Source organism: Hippoglossus stenolepis, chromosome 20 (assembly GCF_022539355.2).
Source record: "Hippoglossus stenolepis isolate QCI-W04-F060 chromosome 20, HSTE1.2, whole genome shotgun sequence".
NCBI classification, from domain to species: Eukaryota; Metazoa; Chordata; class Actinopteri; order Pleuronectiformes; family Pleuronectidae; genus Hippoglossus; species Hippoglossus stenolepis.
The window spans coordinates 4,161,552-4,182,830 of NC_061502.1; the positions used below are offsets into that span (position 1 = coordinate 4,161,552).

The following is a 21,279-nucleotide window of genomic DNA, read 5'->3' on the forward strand; positions in this document are numbered from 1 at the left end:
GTGTGTGTGCTTTGCTTGCAGGTTTCACATAATTTGAAGAAAAACTTGGAAAACTCCTTTCTCATCTGGTGGATAAACTTTGCTTTGGCTGTTTGTATCCCGACAGCCGGGAGGTTTGAGCACACAAGCCGTAAAAAGTCCCCAAAAACGTCAGTATAACAACACCAGGGTCCTCATTGTCAACCACATAGGTCAGAACTTGAACTCCTACCTACTTCCAATCTCCACACACAGTTAGTGGACTATACATGATTCTAGAAGCCTGTGTCCAACATGGGAAATTCAGGACACAGGCTTCATTTGAATAACAGAAATAATCTGAATCAAAGACTAAACAAGGTGAAGAGGAAGAGCTCTACTGACCCTTTCAATGGTCTACAAACCATCAAAAAATCGGAATCTCTATCATAACTTGCTGGAGCCTAAAGTGACTTATTCAAATGTTTTTTTCATCATTGGCTTTTTTGCTTAAACATGAATTCTTAATTATTGAATCCCCCCCAAAAATCAAGAGATTAACACTTGATTGGTTGATTTAGAGCTTCAGCTTGAGATTCAACCAAAAAACAGCTTTTTGCAATTTGAAGCACAAAAATCAAACACACTTTAACTTAAAACAGAAAAAAACTTGCTCAGAGTAAGGTTACATGAAATGTATATAAGTTAAAACCATTAGGTCAAGACATTAAGCTGTATATGAGCATTAATATTCCAATAATCACTTGGTGTTATTCCTTTAACATGGCAGTGAAAACCATGTAATCCACTAGTGGTTAAATTATGCATCAGGCCTCTATCTGGGAAAAACTGTTGGTAAAATAACTCAAATAAAACCAAAATATTGTGTCCTGAGCTGTTACCACCTCCTCCAGAGTCTCAGGCCCAACATGATCCCTCAGGGGAGCAGGTTGTGGGAGAGACCCTGGTGCCCAAACTGGGGATGTGTTTGCGCTTAATACACAATCATCCACACATACACAGACACACACATCACAAAGACTCTTCCTTCCCCTTCCCCGTACCTGATTCCAGTTGCATGTGAATGACTCTGGATGTGCTCCTGCCATCGCTGCTGATGGTGGTGATGAAGACAGAGAGGGGAGGATGAGTGAGGAGGATGGGAGTGGGGGTGGGAGTATGTGCAGGCAGAGGCGCAGCACGGGCAGGATGAAGTGGTCCCGGGTTGGGGTACCGAGCCGGGGACGGTGCCTGTGCTTGGATTCTGAAAGAGCGGGCAGTCTTGCTGTCCGCAGGGGCAGCAGAAGGCGGAGTGGAAGTGACAGTGCTGGCAGCAGAGTGGTGGGGGCTGGAGAGGAGGAGAGGAGGAGGACGAGGAATGGCTGGAGGGAAGGTGGCGGCCGGCCAGCTTCTGGGAGTCTGTGACGGCGGCGGAGGACGAGGACGAGGAGGAAGAGGAGGCAGTGGAGGAGGGTGGAAGGTTCTTCAGGGAGCCGTTCTGTTTGACCGTCCCGCCGTTTTGGCTCAGCCTATTTGCTCTCTGGACAACTACTGATCTCTGCTGCTTCTGCTGCACTTTAGATGCTACGTCCTTTACTGTAACGTCTTCATCTCCATCTGCGGAGAGACAGTCACTACTACAGGCAGCTGTGAGAGGGTCCTGGCTGTTGCTGACAAGTGTACTGGTGTTTGAAGGGGCATTGCCATTGGAGCTGAGAGGATGGTGCCCTCCATTGCTGAAGGCCAGAGGGTCTCCGCTCGCATCACTCAGGGCCATGGTCCTCTCCCAGCGGGCCTGGCAGGGACACTGTCACTCCTCTGGGAGGGAAGAAGAAAAGTGAAGAGAAATACCATTAGGCAAAGCTTATGTTGTTATGACCCCTCATTTCCAGTCTTAATGCCATGTTAAACTAAAGAAAGTGGCTACTGGTGGTAGCTTCATCTTAGCAGACAAGTTTGTATGAATCTTCTCACGAAGAAAGTGAAAACTTAAAGGATTAGTGCATTACTTTAAACACAGTATTACAATATTTTAATTAAATTCTTAATGTTAAATATATCTTTTGGATACATTCTTTTCAGATCAATATCTATTAAATGAAAAGAACAGCTTATTCACACACATATCCTCGATACTGATACAATACACAAACATAAAATTCATAAAGGAGGATCTGAAGAGATGTTCCTCACAATCCCCAAAAAGATAAGAAGAAAGTATTATGTATGAGAAGAGGACAGATGATGACTGGACTGAAACACCAAGGTGAAGTGTAGGTAAAATGCTGTGTTCATGTAGGATCTGTTCATCTGGTAATTCACTATAATAAATAACAAAACTTCAATGTAAAACAACATTCTCTTCTTTTTTTTCTCTAAAACTCAAAACCACCAGTCCTCAGAATGAGGAGCAACAGGTGAGGGAGGAGGACAGAGACGGCCTTGAGATAAAATTAATCTTTATTACAGCATTAATGTGTAGTCGTCATAAATAACTGGGAAACACACTAATTAAGTTATAGACGTAAACACATCTATAACACGCAGGCCGAGTTAGTAGCTTTATTTAATTTTAGGCAATAAAAAAAGTTGTATCGTACCACATTCCCTGATTTTACCCAATAACCTAGTTTTATTATTGTGATAGGTGGTCATGCCTGAACTTCTGTCACACGTTTAGTGTTTTTAGCTTTTTTAATTCCTGTGTTTTTATTTGTTTGTTATTTTTAACTGTGTATTGTTTTTTTTTCTGTGAAGCACTCTGTGACTTTGTTTTGAGAAGTACTTTATAAGTAAAGATATTAATATGATTATATATCTACAAATAGGAGGTCTGCTTCATTAATACAGTTTAAATGAAAACCAATGGTGATAGGGCCATCAGCAAAAATGGTACGTCGTCTTGCAAGAAGAAGAAGAAGAAGGGGGGAAAAAAAGACATCTGTCCAGTAAAGTTAGATATGTTTCTGTGGAGGTCTCTCGACAGAGCTACTCCAGGTGAACCAGGGAGAGTTGTTGGGAGACCCCGGTGGCATCTTGAATTGCCACAGTTTCATTTAAGAAACTTATCTGATTTCAGATCACTATTATTTACGCAGCATGAAAAGGGCCCAGCATGAAAAGGCAGTGTTCATATACTGCAGGTAAACAAAGCATGAATCAGTCCTGCCCTGGAAATGGTTCCAGGGTGAGAAAAGGTTCATGTTATGCTACAGTTTCAGCCCTGATGCTTTTGTCTGAACTACAAAATGCTCACAGGAGACGGTGATGTCAAAATGAGATTCTGTGGGCTAGTCTAGTGAAGCTTGGGAGAAAGAGTGGAGAGAGAAAAAAAACAGCTTTGTGCTGTGATGTGCTTGATGCATATCAAAAGCAGCTGAGTTGTGTTTCACAGGTAATGTGGGGTCGAGGTGGGGTGGGCTAGAGCAGAGCCCATGACCTACAGATGCACAGGGTGGAACACACGAGCGAGGACACGCACTGCATAGAGGCCCTGCAGAAGTCTGTAGATCCACATTAAACATCCAAGAAAAAAACAAGTCAATAGAGAACTAGGCCATTAACCAGAAAACAGATCACTTAATTCTTGGTTACCTCTTAGACTGAGCCCCGAAGACACAGACATTTCAGGAACTACGAACCCAAGAACCGAACCCTAAAAAAAGTCTGTCAACTGATTTACCAGTGCCACTTTCTAACCACTGACCAGAGCAAACCTAATTATTACACCAACAAAAGAAGAAACTCTGGAACACTGGACGAAACCAAGTCACAACTGTAACGTAACTTCCATCTGGACTCAAACCATGAATAAAAACTGTGAGCGATTCAAAGTGGATACAGTCTAACCACAAAGAAAGGTCAACACAACAAGTCAACTTGAGCTTGTCAAATGTGGATTCTAATCTCCTATATGACACTAAACTATATATGTTTCAGTGTTAAACTCATGGTTGGATAAATGAAACATTTAATACCTCACACTGTGCTCTGGGAACATGCGTTTTTGTCACCACTTGTGAAAATAACTCGCTATTTGACAAAAATAATTAGTAGAGTAAACACTCATGAAAATAATCAGCTGTTAAGCCTCTAAAATATGTAAGCTCAAGATGGAGTAGGCTGGGTGAACATTTTGAGAAATGCGTGATCGGATAACCGCGGTGGAAAAGTGGTTAAGATGTAAACAGCACACAAACGCAACATCCTTGACCAGATTATTTTGTTCAAACTCTCCACTCTTGCTTTGTGTTATCAATATAATCTAAAATCATCTTTAATGATGAAAATGTCTGGAGAAATTGTCAGTTAATGTTATGGATGTCTATTGTCTAATAACACATCACCTGATCTGGGCATGACAGTTCATTTCTCTGTGTTTAAGGCCACAGACAGACAGTAACTGTAGGGCTGCTAATCATGACTGTTTTCATTATCACTAATTATGTTCCTTATTGTTATTAGAGAGCATATAAATTACTGTAAAATAAATATTTATAAGTTATAAGATTGCCAGGGGAAATCTTCAAATGCCTTGTTCAGTCTGACCAGCAGTTCTAAACCCAAAGATTTTTTAAATATAAAATGATGTAAAACTGAGGAAAACGGCAAAGGATTACACTGGAAGGTAGATTAGGCAAATTCAATTTTTGGTGAATTAAAGAACAAAAAAAGTAATGTAAATTGTGATTTAAAAACAAATTAAATGTACTTACTTACACATTTGAACAATGGTTTCGACTTTACAGCTCTAACCACTGTACAGTTACTAAAGAAAATGTCAAGATGTTTGAAGTGAGCCCAGAATCACATCTGCGACTGCTACTATTTGACATTACTATTCCACATAGAACTTAAAAAGATCATATATTTGAGTTTGCCTCTAGGTTTATTGTGAATTACTCACTTCTGATGCGTGAAGACAGAGCCGGGACTCCACTATCTGTGATGCCATCAAGAGATAAGACCCTGAACTGGAGGCTGATGACGTGGATAATGTTTCAGATGCTGCAGACCTAAACGGATTACTGTGGTCCATTGCCCCCATATCCTGTAAAGACTGGTTTCTTTGTACCGTCACAATATCCACTCAGTCACCGTCACTGAAGCCACTTCAGAATGAATTAGAGGTCATGTATCTTATTTGTTCATCTGCAACAACATGTAAACTAAACAATATTTTGGCCACCCCTACAAACGTGAATGTGCATGATTGAGAGAAAGTTGGTGTAGGACTTTTCCCATTGGCTGTTGCTCTTTCAAAAGATTTGGCACAAACGATTATTTCTGCATCATCATGGTGTGTGACTCCTCACTGTTAGCAGCTCCAATACTCTCAGATCAAATGTCAGGTGTTATGCAGAGTTCTGCATCCCAGTTGTGGGAACGCACACAGCTAAAGCAGCAACTACCGTTGTTGTGCCAAATTAACACCAGCTGACAACACTGTCAGCAACCCAGCAGGAGAGATACGCAATGTATATAACTTTATGTGTATATGGGGAAAACCTGGAATGAACATACATGGTCCAGCCAGATTCATGGTTTTGACCTTGTCTTGTTGAAGAACTTGGATTCTTACATTCCCCCAGGAGGAGCTAGGAAGCTTTGCTGGAGGGAAGGACATCTGGAATACCTTGGTTAGACTACTGACTCCTGACCTGACCTCAGATAAACTAAGGAAAATGGATGGATTAAATTCTTTTATTTTGATTGAAGTAGCTTTGATTCTAAAGTAACATAAGCACCTTGAGTTTAACCTTCGCTACTCTTCCAAGAAACCTATGCACACACACAAACACAGGTTTTCATTTCACCTATACGTCGTGACCCCTGAAAAATATTTTGCCGCAAAATGGATGTGCTTGCATTTGAGCACCAAGCGATACATCACACTGGCCTGTTTTTCCCATCCGACCTCAAGCGAAAGACATGCTGCGTATGTGACCAATGCGCTCTGTGACACCTCCACATGAGTGAGCGGTGAAACATGAGCATGACAGCCCCGTCGGGTCAGGGGTGCCTGGGGGGTGAGGGGCTGAGAAAAGGGGATGAGAGGAAGAATAACTCCGGAGCTCCGAGTGCTCAGAATAGCGGAGTGCTGAGGGAAGTCCAGATGAAGTCATTAGTGCGGCTCCCACAGCTGTCAAGAGCCTGTAATGACTGAAGGAGGCTGGAAGGAACCAGGAAGGCTTCATGGAGATTAAGTATAAAAACAATAGGAGAAGAATAAGGTTTGTATCATAAATGGGCAACCAAGTGTTGCTGATGTCTGGATGGTAAAGGAATTCAGCCTCAACACTGTGTGTGTGCGTACACCGATGCAGAGCGCTGACAGGCAGGTGAGACATCTAGGATGGTCTGTGTAGACACAGGCAGACTCTTGTGTCTCTCTTCAAAATAAAAGCTGACACCACAGACGACTGGAACCGAGGCTCAAAGACGGCACCGTCCACAGCTCCATCTATTTATGCAGGATGCAAATGTAGCTTGATTACAGAGCCAGAATAACTGACTTAAAGTACATTCGCTGTTCAGCGAGTGTAGCCTGGTAGTAATTAATGGCAACAAAAGAGAAAGGTAAAGCTGGCTAGCAAGGGAGGGATATTAAGTGGAAGCAAGATTTCCTCCCTTGAATTTCTTTACCTCACTGTCGCATTTGTCATCCCACATCATCACTCTCAGTTAATCCGACAGTTCAAACTCTGTCTTGACCTCCAAATGTGCAAGCGTGTCTTATTTTCAGAACGAAACCTGCAGCTTTAAAAATTATTATTTATTCCGGTAAAGGGATGAGGCTGCATTTAGTCCTAAAAAAAAACCCTGCACATGTGCCTTATTACAAACAATTTATAAAAGGTCCATTAAACTTCTAAATCACCCAAAAAAGTGGACTAAAAACCCATTTTTGTAATGATTCCAGGTTTGGTTGAGTGCAGGTGATGACGAAGCGCTTCTTCTACCGTCTTTCATGTGAACTTTATGATTATGGGGTGTGAGAGAGATGGAGAGACCTCAGGCGACAGGCAGCTATACGCAACATAAGACGAGGCATCCTGCATCCCTTTAATTAAAACTAATAGGTGGCAATTACCAGGAATCAGTCAAGAGACGGTTAATAACCACACGCTGCTTCTAATAATAATAATAACAACATACACAACAGCAGGCAGTCGTCCCTGCGAGGTACGCGCACGCTTGACGTGTCTTTAGGACATGTATTCTTTGGACAACTTTCTGGCTGTCAGGAGAGATATTGTGCAGATTTGACCCCCCGAGGGCGCTTCTTTTTCACAGCTGGCATGTTATACATACCAATTTGATGGTGCTGGCTCAAAGCTACAGCGCCGAGTCTCCGAGTAAATGAGGGGAACGCACTGAGTCAACCTGCCGTTCGTATCATCATCAACCCAAAGATGTCAAATACAATGATGTTTGGATCATAAAAGTAAGAATTAGAGGGATTTATTTCTTCCTTATAACTATGTTAAAACACCTTGCATGCACATGGGATGCTGCAAATGTACCTAAAACACTTTAAAAGTTTATGATCAAGGTTTTTTCCTTGTGAGGCCCAATGAGGGAAATTCGGATTTGTGAATATGGGCTCTTAAAATAAAATTGTATTGATTGATTTAAGACTGTTACTACAAAAGATAGTAGAAGTAGACATAGTAATAATAGTAGAAGAAACATGTCCAAGCAAATGAAAAACAAATACCTTCCCTGCCTAATATTTACATTAGCGTCATTCAGACTAAAGAAGTCACGAAAACGTAAAAACGGCATCAGATTCTGGAATAAAGTGGTAAACTCTCACTTAACTTAAGTTTGGCCGATTTTTAAGAACGGACATGATTCTCGATGAGTACGACATAATAGTAACTATGTAATAAATGGTCTGTATTTATATCCCACTTTTCTAGTCTTGATGACCACTAAAATTTTGCCAATTACCCATTCACACACATACAGTGCATCGATGTGCAGCACTTTATCACCCACACACTGCTGGCACAGGGGGATTCAGTATCTTGCCCAAGGACACTTCGGCAGGCAGAATGAAGAAGACTGGGATTGAGACTGGGATGGGATCACAGACCTTCAGGTTTGTGGACGACCCGCTCTACCTCCTACGCCCTCATACTGAACTAAGTTAGGGTTGGGTTAGTCAATGGATCAAGGTAAATTGGTAAAGATGAGCACAAAGAAGTTCCTAACAGCTGTTCTTTTGAATAAAAATGTATGTTTTTCAAAGAGTAAGTTCTTATACAGTCTCCTTATACAGTCCCTTCAGATGATAAATATATTTGTATTCAATTACTCTGTGGTCCTGCAACTTTTTTAGTGTAATAACATCAGCTCTATTAGAGATTAACATATTCTAGCTTCACATCCGAACTCAACAAGAGGAGACGCATGGAGCCGGAGCGCACACAACTCCCGATCCTTCCTGTCCCCGCAACTTCCCAACACACGAACCCGCACCGTGAGTGACCCACTCCCACGCCTTTTAAAACAGCCCGGAGAACATGGACGCGTAGATGAGCAGCCGGGATTCACACCGTATCCTACCGTGTTTTCTGCTTCTCCTGCGCGCTTCTTGTCGCCGGGCGATCTGCAGCACGCGGCGCTTCGTATCCACCAAGAGAAAAAAAACTCACTGACTGACACACACACACACACACACGGACAGGACTCCTCCACTTTGGGTTAAAATATCCGCGAGGCTCTTAAACAAACAGCGCAGCCCGGGGAGAAGGCAGCGACACGTCTCTGAGAGAGAGAGAGAGCTGCTTCTCATGGAGTGTGTCCTGCCAGGATGACAAACACACACACACACAAACACACACACACAGACCGCGGCTCTCTCCGGAAGGGAGGAGGCGGTGGGCTGGGACTGCACCGAGGAGCAGCACTGATAGGACGGTCACACGGTGAGCTTTAACCCGCTCGCTGCCAAAGCTTATAAAAAACTTCCATGAAAAAAAAACCCCCAAAACCATCTACAACAAGCCTCAAGAAAACACCAGAGTGTTAACAACTATAGAAGAATATATAAAGATAAATACAAGCACAAAGGTTCACTATTAATATACACTGTTAATATCTGATATCAGGAGTGTGGAAATGAAGCTATTCACATTTCCAAAATATCAGATTTACAGATGTGGACAGTCCCACATGTGCATAAGTGAATGAACAGGTGAAGAGGTTTCCATTTAGTTTCAACTATATGGTTTCAACACACCGTTCGTGCTGCACGAATACGTAATAAAACCTGGCAACAAGTTTGGACAGTTTTCTTTATTGTTTAGGCTACTGTTTAGATACCTGAAATAAGGTCTGTGTTTATTTTCCCATTTTACAAGATGAAATACATCAGTAACAATGCCACTATGACTGTGTTATGCTTTTACGTGTCTTAAATAAGAAGCTGGACAACATAGGGCTAAAAGAGTCTTAGGGTTGGGTATCAGGTTTTTTTGCCTGAACCGTTCCCCTGAACGATGCCATTAAAGAACCCTTTTTCTTTAATAAAAGTTGTAATTTAACAAATTTACTGTTAACAGCTATCAAATAGTTATAGAGTGAGCAGCGTGATCAGTTAGTTAGTTGTTGTAATTACATAATAAATTAAAGCTAATCCAACTACTATCATTTAACACTAAATAACTCAGCGCTTAATACAGGATTCACGCAAGCAGTCAAATAAGGAGCATCCCTTTACTTTCAAGTGTGTCCTGTGCGTCGCCAATTAAGTTTGTCGCATTCCTCCCTTTACACGGAATTGCTTTGAAACATTTCTTGAATGTCCTGGGTGTCAGGATCCTTTTGTGTGAAATACATCCAGTCTTTTGACCATTTGAGCTACTAGCTAACTGTAGAATAATGGTTCTTGCTGCCAGAGCCATGTAGAGAGCGTGTTGCCACCAGAGTTAAGTGTAATGTTAACTGGGCACGTGCAGTGATATTTATGTTGACTGAAAGCAGGGGAAACTATTTCAGAACAGAGCTCAGGCACTGAAATCTGTGTTATGATTCAGTCCGATAGGTATCGGGCCATGTAGGATCCAAACACTACTGTCTTCTTGTTATTGTCACATGTTATTCTACAGCATGAAAAACATTGGTAACAACCCCACCTGTGGCTTTCTTATGTTTTTATGTGTCTTAAAAAAGCAGTTCGACAACGAGTGGCTATACATTCAAACTAATATATTCACTATGTCCACCTTTACAGCCTTGTTGTGTTTATACTCCCGCTCTTAAAAACTAATTTACTAAAAAGGGAAAGGCTATGCACAATATGCAAGCATTCGATATCAAATTATAAGTTGGAAGTGGTGACGTTGAGGTCATGTGACTGTGATATAGTTTGTTTGTAGCATTGGCAATGTAATTCTGGTGATTGTTTTTAGGCTTCAAAAACCATGTGCGAAGATTAGCTTCTTGAACCAAACATGGAAGTAATTATCGTGATATTTATTTCCTGCAATTATCCTAAAGCCTTGAAAAACACTTCCATTGGCTTTTTGTCTAGGAAACTATAGGGAGGTGCTAATTCCCAGGTAGCCATAAAGAAATCATCATCCACACAGCAAACTCTATTCCTCCAAATGTCACATTTTAAGTTCATTAAACTTACTAATATTGCAGATGGATTATGGTCTAAACAAAATGTACAGGCTGGTCAATACAGCAAATTTAAATCTGTATCTTACCTGGATAATTTAGGGTATTCTTACTAAGGTTCAACATCTTGACTTGAAAAAGCAGTGTCCTAAATGAAACCCCCTAAACCTTGTAGTTTGCTAATTACAGTCCCCAGTATAGGAGACAAAATCAGACCCAAGATAATTTTATTTACGAGACAAACACTACAGTAGATCAAACAGGAGTGTCGGATAGCATTCATTCTATTGAGTAGATGTTAACAAAATGACCACAGTAGGCTTCCAACAACCCTACTTAAAGACACAGTAAACATCCTTTAATTATCTGACATTCGACCACATAATTCCTTAATATGGCTGCACCCGTTCTTCACACACACAGTTTACTTAAATTATAGATTACTGTTCAGATGTGTTGGCTCCTCTTCTAGGTTTAGTTTAATAACTACTTGAACATGCTCCCTTTCGTCTCTCCATCCCCACCCAAGGCAACAAAAGCTCTGGATAACTGTGTTCATTCAAACCTCAGAGAGGGTGGAACTGTCCAAGTCAATAAATCCTGAATTTAATACGTTTTCATTTAACTATCTTCATTATCCAGGTTCAAGCCACAATTCATACTCAGAGTTGTGATAGTTCATGAACAATAATGTAGTTTTTAAAAGAGTTTCAGGAAGTTCAACCCTTCTTCAGAACATATGAGTATAGACACCAGTTTACCGCAAAGAAAATATTTCAAGTGATAAATGAGGTCAGATAGGTGTGTGTTCATTTTATGTCCTGTTGCTGCTGTTGTCTATTATGTCAAACCATATAGAGCAAAATTACTTATGACTTTGATTTAAGAGATTATGAACAGGAAATAACTATGAAGATAAAAATGCAGTCTACATAAGGTCTGCAAAGTTGGAAAATTCACACACACAAATTGTGATCTCAGGCAGGAAACAAAGCAGGAACCAAATGGAAAACAATCATTTTGATCTGGCAGTTCCATCAGTGGCCCCTGATTTGCTTTAAGAAGTGCCTCATATTTACAGACTAGAGACTCTTCTGGAATTTTTTTTTGCTCACAAACAACTGATTCCTCTCAGCAGGGGAGGAGGTTCACCACAGGGAATGCTGGGAAGGCAGAGGGCCATACCTGGCTTTAATTTCAGCTGTCCACCAGGATTAGGACATGGTTCATATAGCCAGCTGTAATCATCTGCAGTGGTGAGGTACTTGCAGATGGCCCCAGGGCGCAGTCAAAGCCTAAGCCATTTAGTGCTTTGTAGTTTTCTCTAATGATAATAACCCCGTACTGGTAAGTTGTGTCGAGCTTGTTGTGGTGTACTGCGATTCTCTTTTATCTGACAAGAAATAACATTTAGATTTTGTGCATATAGATACCAAGAAATATTTTTGTGTAGTTTTTCATCACTTGATGTTGAAACACATATTTTAGATCAGAGGTAACCAGCAGGTTGATCGCGAGCGACTGTTAGATCTAGAAAGCCTTCACTGTCGATCCCCTCATCCCTCAGGACACACTGGCTGTGGTTGCGCTGTGGATCTGCTAAATGTCGCGGTTGTGTGTTGTCCACACTGGCAGCCTGTCTGCTGCTGGTAAAAATTCTGTATTTACCTTGAATAAAAGTCGGGTTCTTTACTCAACGAAATGCCAGGACACTACGTTATGAAGCTGTACATCTTCCGGTCTTGCGATAACAATCAAAGCCTTGTTTAAAAAAATGTAGAGTCAACAGAAACGCTTGAGTGCTTTTACTTTGAAATGGGTACATTGCAAATATGTATGTTTGTGACATATTCAAAAGATAGACAGCCCTGCGGTTCACAGCAGAATAGACAGTGAAAATGATCTTTCACCGGAGTTTTAATGTTTATCTGTCGAATATGTCACTTCCTGTACCCGTTTCAAAATAAAAGCACTCGTTTCTGTTGACTCAATCCATGGATGTGTTGCGAAATATTTGCAGAAGCGGAAGATACAAGGCTTCATAGTTTATAGTAGTGGTATTTATTTGAGTACACAGGACTACTTTTATACAAGAAAAATACAGTACTTAGCTCCGTTGCAGAACTTATTGTTGAACTGAGAAGCTACAGTAAATATTGAACAGATGCTGTAAAGATGAATAGTTTGTATTGAACAGATATTAATGCGAATATTATGCATTGAATAGATAAAGTTGCATGACTGTCTTTCTTTTTGTATATTTATGCTCGTACATTGAGCCGGTTGTAACAGAAATCGCAAAAATAATAAATATGACCATCCTAAGTGGTTTTTTTGGAAGATATCGGGGTGGTAGATCTCAGCTTACATTTGGGCTTGAAAAGGTTGGTTACCACTTAGATTTATATCATTGCCATTGTCCAAGACTGAACAACACAGAAATGGAGTTTTGTTCCCATTCTACAGCCTCTTAGAAACATATTTTCAGCTCCCAAACATGCTTCATATCATGCTGCTGAGGCTCAGAGCCAGCTCCCTGTGGGTGCAGCAGTGACAGAGCAGTTTGTGAATTATTACACTGCCCATCACCGGCCCACTGATGGTGGTCATGCGGCCTGTCAGCTCAGGGCAGTCCTTTGAAATCACAGCACCAAAGTATTTCAGCGCTACCAACACTGTGTCCAGCGTCATACCTCCACTAGGATTAACACTGAGTTGATTTGTGGGGTTAAACATTAGAGAAACTGAGTTTTGGTTTTGCCAGCCTGGACCAAGGTCTGCATGCTAAAGAAGGAACCACATCAAAGGCCACACTGTACCAGGAAGGACAGAGGCCCTGGTGGAAGCCCAACGGCCTCTGTGATGATTGCCCACAACTCCTCAAAGTGACAGGTTTAGCGTACAATTTAAAAGGAGGGGGGAGTAAAAGAATGAGGTAGAGAAAGATAGAGGACAAGATGTTTTTGAATCATTGACATGTAAAAAATAATGCTCAATGTGGCCCATCATGGTTTCACATCATTTTTACGGGGCCAATTCAATAGCCATCAGTCCCTTTCACTTTGGGATTTGAATGAAGAAGAAAAGCAGCCCAAACAACTATTGTTGATTTCTCTGTATGCCCATCAAAACTCTATACATCTGCAAATAAGACAAACAGGGGAAAAAAATCTCCTTCATCCTGGAAGTTTAATGACCCAACTCATTGTGTGCTTTAAAAGCATGTTAACAGTCCTCTAATGGCTGAGCATTCAGGTGCTGGATTGTCATGTGCTTTGACATAGGCAGGAAAGCAGCAGGTAATCCTAGAAGCCCTCTGAGCATTTCACCCACCCCTGCATGTGATAATGTCTGCCTGTGAAAGGAAAGGAGAGAGGGAGGCAATCAAGGAAGAAGTGAGAGCTGATAGACTGCATTAAGAAGGTGTTGTTCGGGTGATTGTGGATTGTTGACTGAACAAAAGAGAAAAAGGAAAAAGGTGCAACTGTAATTGATTGGATGAATACGAGACTGAGACAAAAAGCAGACAGCCGCTGCCTGGCAGCACTGATCACACTGCTCTCTGGCTTCTGTAGGTCAGAGATTCGGAAAACAGGGAAACCCAATCCCTTCGACACCTTGGCAGTGAGGACGGACATCTCCGACCCAATTAGTGCTGAGCTCCCTGATGTCTGCCCAGAAGGACCCAAGGGGGCTGAGGAATGGCTGCAACATGAATGAGAGCTTATGTTTGAGTTACACTGCATTTTAGCGACAGGAGGCCTTATGTGTATAGTTTGGTTTCTTTTATGTCCCCCTGCTTAAAAATGCGAATCCCATAAAAAAAGGTAATTGTACATAAACATTTATTATACATAAAATGTATGAGAAATAACTGACTCAGGACTCAAGCAGTGCCATAAGATGACTAATGCTCTCCGTAATGACCTCCAGCACCTGTATGAACCGAGGCTTTATCTCAAGGGAAAAGACTATTGTTTGGGAGTGTCAGGATCATTGAGTGAGTTTTAATCCCCCCACTATGCTATGCTAGTGTTTTCTGAATCTATTAACCCAATGTTATCAATGAATTCCACAGACAAAATGCCTCAGAGTTAAATTTAAATATGAACAGGAAAAACAGCCACAGAACAAATCAATAACACGCATACCTCATCCAGTTTTCATTACCAGGGTGGAATTCCATAGTTTTGTATTTATTTATATATTTATTTGAAGTTTTTAGACAGCAATGGGTCATTCCAATGTAGGTGAGGACACATGGGGTTTCAATCATATTATATTATATCAACGTTTTTGGTATTGCATCTTTTACTTTAAACTGTAGATAGAATGCTGCTGTTAAACTAGATAATAATATCAGTTGGGAGCTTAACAGTGTGCAGACCTCCTCTTTTTATCCTGTGGTGGATGACGTTTTGTCCTGCACATGTGTAATCCCTGGATGTGTGAACATTTAGTCCCTCTTTTGTAAGTTTTTCTTGGATCACTGCCTGAAAAGCCCATGGGGGAAGTTAAAGCATTTCAAATCTTTGAAGCATGTGTCTCCCATGTACATTTGCTTTACTTTGTTGTGAAGAGATGGTGTGATGGATTCACTTTTCTTTGGCAAACTACTGTATGTTTCTTTGTAAAGCTGCCACTGAGGTCCTGTCTGTAGCTCTGTATGTATATCTATATGTATGGTGCTTGAGATAAAGACGTATGGTGGAGCTGTGGAGTAAGCCTGACGACAACTGTCTTTATGTTTTGAGGTCAGCGTTAGGTAAACATGTGGTTGGTTTGATTTGGGGCCTTTTGTCAAGTTTGGGCAAAATAAATTCAATTCATTTCAAAATAATTTCTGCAATCTGTTCGGATTAACAGGGTAAAGTCAATCTGAGGAAATGTTCCATGTCGAGTTTAACCTTAGGTAAACATTGATGTATGAATTTGAGTTGTGGACCATTCACAAGCAGTTTTGACAACGCCTCCGTTTATGCAAGTTCATAAAATGTGCCCCAGAGACATAAAACTTAGCATTTAAACTAAAGCTACAGTGATGTATTTTAAAACTAAAACGAAGTAGTGTGGAAGTCACCTCTAAGGCCAGCACTGTGAAGATGGTTTGGAATTGGTGAACAACATAGGTTCCCAAAGTCCCAAAGGTCTCAAGAGATATATTGTACATAAGGTAGATTTATTTTACTGTATTTTGGAAAAGTCAATCCAGTGAGTACATTAAAAAGAACATATTTTGGTTGAAACTTCGTTGGTGAGGCCTATGCCTTTGGTCTGGTTTATGATACAGGTTGTTCAGGTTTATGACACAGCTGCATTATACAGCTGCACAGTATAGATTTCTGATGATAAAAAATGAGTTGCAGCTCAGTGACATGACACACACTGCGCCGTCTGTGGGTTGACACCTGACCTGTGACAAACAGAGGTTATCTGGACTTGGTGACACTTTGTAAGGCGGGTGCAGAACGAGTGAGTGGGGCAGCCATGTGGTTGTGGTTGTGGTTGTGCAGAGACATGCTGCATCCAGATGACCCATCTGTCTGCTTCTTATCATTTCCTTTCATACACAGCACAGAGATAAAAGAAAATGACAGATACAAGGGTGAGAGGAAAGAAGAAAAAAGGGAAAGCGGTTGGTTAGAACTTTTAGAGATTTTAGCTCCACCTCTAGTCATCATTCTTCTCCGAGATGTTGGCAACTCGAAGGTGCGGAAGACATCATTTGCACGTTTGACTCACAAGGGTTGGCAGGTGCAAAACCCGAAGGCAATAATACTTGTTGATTTGTGGATGATAATGATTTTAATGTGCTATGATTTTACAGCAATTTGAGATGAATGAACCGCAGCCAAAATGCTGTCCCTTCCATCACTCAACTCACAGTTTGTTAACAGAACTGACAGAGCTGCTTGACTCTTCTCCAATGAGCTAAAACAATTTGCTCAAACACAGCATTGGGAGAGAAAAAGCCCAAAAGTACAAAAATGATCCGATTAAAAAAAGACAACAATCAAATATCTTTAGAATGTATTCAAATTTTCTTAATAAAGTTTTGTATTCCATCTTAAATATGGAGCCCTTTTAATCAGAGAGATTCTACTATGCCTCACTTTTCCTTCCTTTTATATATTAGTTAATATTATTGTGATCACAGCAAATCAAAAATAATGACTTGTGCAAATGACAATGTAACTGAAATGCAAACAGAACACAAAGAAATTAAAGAGACAAACAAAGCTTGGGTGAATGTAATGATTTCATATCATGATTGAGCTTGAAAATGTCCATGATCTACTTTGCAAGCAAACTTTTTTAAATCTACCATAATAACATCGATCCACCTCATGTTCACAATCCGAGACTGATTGTGCACTAGACGGCTGTGCAGATTGGCTAAATGACCCTTCCCAAGGGTCACCAGAAATAGTTGAGGGGTTATGAGATAAGCAAAAAGACAAAAGGGATTTTTTTAAATCTTAAAATTATTTTCAAATCTGCTTACCCTTACAAAGTAGCAGTTTGGTGTTTGGATGGGGGAGCAAAGATTTTGTTCAAAGTTAAAAATCAGTAATAATATCTAATAACAATAAAAATAAAACAAGAGAATTCCATCACGATTCTTGACAAAGAATAACTGGAAAGAAACAGACCTCACTTTGATAACAAATCCAGGAAGTACCATCAGGTTTTTTTAATTGCATGAAGAATCAATACTGGCAAGCTGCTATTATTTGGCAGACGAACACGACGGTATTAAGAAATTAGAAACAGAGGCCTGTTGTTTTACTGCTGTTGCTTTAACGCATTAAAATATGCACACTTTTGGCACAAAACTAGGCTCAGCCTTCTAATTACATCTGTTTTTCCTAAGGATTTCACATGTAGTCATGGGCTTTGGAGCGGCTCAACCAGGCCTTTGTTGTTCTTTAACACGGATCACCCCTGCCTTTCTTCCCGCCACTCCTCGCTACCTCTCCCTCTTTTTCCAAGTTCCTGGGCAACTTTTCTAGTCTGGGAAAAGACACAACTCCATCAAAACTCTTCTTTCTTCTGCCTTTGAGAGGGACAGAAGTGGGGAGGGGAGGGACGGACCAAGAGAGGGGAAAGTAAAGAAGGGAGAGGGATGGTATGCAAACGCAGGTTATTATCCAGTTGAAGAGAGGAAGCACAGAAGAGTCCAGCAAATGAGGAGAGTCTGCAAAGCACAGAAGAGATCTCGATTTGTTTGAACGGAGCCCTGGTTTGATCTCGGACACAAACAGGACAACAGGGAAGTTATGCGGAGTGGAGAGAGGGAAAGTCGGAAGGAGAGAGGGATGAGAGGCTTTGAGGGGAGCGAAGTTAGCGTTTGCTCATCAAAAGGACAACGGTCTTTGAGGAATTGCCCAAACACACACACGGCCAGCAGCCTTTTTACACTCAACATCCCCCCCAGCCTCCACTCAACAAACACAAAGTGTGTGTGTCTTTGAGTGTGTTGTCCACCCTTTGGGAAAGGAGCAGGGGTATTTTTGCGCAACTGTGTCCACGTGTTTATGCCAACACGTGTATTTCCCAGTCCAGAAACTATTTTGTATTTGTGAGAATACGCAAGAATGAAGAGGCAGAATTTCTTCAGCGGAGGGAAGAGACATGTTCATTTCATTTTTGGTGCAGTTTAAGAGAATTGCTGAAACTTTTTCAAAAAGTATTCTCTTGAGCTTTGTAACACTGTTTTGTACCTTTTTTAAATTTTGCTTTTCAGGATATGCACAGGCTGCCCTTTAGCTCTGTAAAGGAAACACACCAGGGACAACATTCTTTATGTGCTCCATGTTTTAGCTCCATAGTCATTCGCCAATTTATTCATAGAATTTAAAACTATATTAAAAATGTTACACTCTGGGCACGCAACTGTTTTATTTGGTTTTGGATCAAATTAAGATAACATTAAGTTTATCGGTCCCATATAAACACACACACACACACACACACACACACACACACACACACACACACACACACACACACACACACACACACACACACACACACACACACACACACACACACACACACACACACACACACACACAGTATTACTATACAGATGTATATATAAAGGTATATTTATTTAATTTATATAGTTATAAATACAGTACATTTTTTATTTAATATTATCTAATCTCAGTCTCTGCTTCAATGATATGATTTTAAGCAGAGATTGTCTCCAACATCCTGAGAAAAAAAAGCCTTTAAACAGATAATAGATACTTGCACCATGCACCTGATAGACCGTCAGCGCCTGTGAGCAATATAAATAGTTTTCAAATTGTATTTGGTTAATTTCTGTCTAAATACTTCCGGCCAAATGAGAGTGAATTTAAATACTTAAACTTTTGGCAACCACAGGACCTGAGGCTGCTCTTTAATTGGTTGTTGCAGATTTTCCACGGGACGCAGCTCTCCTTGTCCAGACACTCTGTCTTTTATTTACAGCGAATTGGTATTGATTTACTTTTCTATCTAATGTGATTGGTCAACCCTCGACGCCGTCTCAGGTACATCCGCTGTCACTGAGTTACTTCCACTGCGGGCTGACCGTTAATATATTTACAAAAACACCCTTTTAACAAGGGGTTGACTCCAAGAAAAACAGGTTATTTACGTTTTACAGATTCAGCAACAAGTGACGAGGACGAGCTAACACCTGGGGCTTCTCCCTCTCTTGTTATGAGAAACAGAGTTGGCTAACTGGATGTGGTGTCAGTAATAAGTAATGTCTTTTACCGCTTTCCCTGTTTGCTGTTTTAAAGTGTCGACACAGAGGTACTGTGGACAACAACATGGGTGTGAGACCTAAAACATCTCTCTGAAAAATGCAAACGGCACGAAAGTTGCCACAGTCGCTTAGACAACACAATGAGGCGACATTTTTGTGGCAGGCTTAGCATTGCTCAGCAGCTCGATGAAGGCTACAGGATTGGCATATTGTGTTGTTTTTGTTAAGTCTGGCTTCAGTTTGTTTGCCCCCAACACGGCACCCCTCCAATAAACTGTATCACTAGCTGCCACTGCAATAAACTGATGACATCTCCGATATATTGATTAGAGTGAAAATTACCGGTCATAATTTAAGAGATCAAAAGGTGATTTAAATTGCTTGTCTGGTCTGACTAGCCCTCTGAACTGAAGAATATACATTTGAGGAGCTGGTATAAGTGAATATTTTTTGGGTATTTTGTCTTATTCAAGAACCACTGACTTACTTCAGCTGACCCGAGAAAGAATGTACAGAAAGATTCCACTATGGAAAATGACGTAATAATGTAAGAAAACAGTGACCACAAGAAAATTATCAAATTATTGCAACTGACAAAGATATTTGAGGCATTTCCAGGCAGCAGACAAAGGCCTGAACAGTGGAGCTCTTAATGTCTGACACAGAGAATCTAAAGCAGAAACGGACTCTGGTGAAAAAAAAAATGATAAAACTTGACAGATCGCATCCATGTGTCAAATTTCTCTGGGGGCCGCAGTCTCTCAGAGGGTGGGGGACTGGAAGGCCTCACCGCGGAAAATACGTAAAGAAAATCATGAGAGTTTTTGTGTGGTTGAAAAAGCAGAAGGAGGTGTGAGATCACATCCTGCTGTCATAAACCCTTTTGGCAGTCAGAGATGCAGAGGCAGAGGTGAACATGTGAAGGAGAGGCAGAGAGCGGATGAAACGAAGGCGAGTTTATTGGAAGGGGCAGAGAAAGAAGGATGGAAAGGGCATAAGGGTGAGAGGAAGGGAGCGGCGGCGAGAGAGACAAACTACATTCAGTACAGACGTACTGGAAATGCTGAAGTGTCACTGAAGTGTCACCACACTCATGCAGGCAAGGTCAGTGTAGAAACTTCTCCTAGACTTCCAGGCCACTTCAAAAACAATCTCTGCATCTGAATCATCATCTGCTCTCCAAAGATTCTCGCATGGCCAACTTTATTGTGGACAGATGAGCTTGATATACGAGGTAAACTTTATTTGACAGGATGTGCATAACACGCTCAGTTTTCCTCTGGTTTCCATCACATGGCCAGATCTTATCCAACGCAGTGTTTTTCAAAAAGTTGAATGTGTTATTTGTGACCGACCACAAAATGTGACAAAAAGGTTGCCACAAAACACATTTCTAATACTGACTGTCTGTTTTGTTGCGTTTGGTGTCTGATTCTTCCCAGATGCCGCCACCACGAAATGACAAAAAGACCTGTGTCACTGCAAGATTTCACGCTGTTAAGACAAGTTGCAGCATTTCTGTTTTCCTCTATTCTCTATTGTTTCTCCAACAAAGCCAAGACACTGTTAGAGCAAGAGCTTAGAGTTTCCAGCTAATAATATTACATTAGGAAAAATCACCAGCATGCGGTAAAACGAATGGCAGCTCATTTATTGCTAAGCAATCTCTCAGGGACTTTTTGAGTTCAAGGTGAAACGGTACAAAAAGCCGCCTGCACAGTGTTCAAGCTCAACAGCATGTTATTGAATGGGAATCCAGTAATGAATCTGATAATCAGATCTGAATTATTTCCCACTTTTACAGAATCTTTTTAGATTCAGCTTTCAAAAACTTTTCACTAACATAAATCATCATTAAACCCAATATTTGAGAGCAAAACTAAATAAATTCTAGTTTATACACCTTTACAATCCATTGTGTT

The 21,279-nt window shown here is 40.9% G+C and overlaps 1 protein-coding gene across 2 annotated transcripts in view; it reads right to left on the bottom strand.

Annotated features, from left to right (window-relative positions):
• Positions 1–21,279, bottom strand: part of disp1 (dispatched homolog 1 (Drosophila)) — a 91,301-nt gene that overhangs the window by 25,926 nt on the left and 44,096 nt on the right. The window contains exons 1-2 of one of the 2 annotated variants that reach the window (XM_035143713.2): positions 8,533–8,809; positions 1,023–1,776 (exon numbers count right to left, since the gene is read on the bottom strand). In XM_035143713.2, coding sequence (XP_034999604.2) covers positions 1,023–1,735 — 713 coding nt within the window. In that variant the 5' untranslated portion in view covers positions 1,736–1,776; positions 8,533–8,809. Of the gene's footprint in view, positions 1–1,022; positions 1,777–8,532; positions 8,810–21,279 lie in introns of those variants that run through there. The other variant, XM_035143712.2, reaches the window with a different exon arrangement.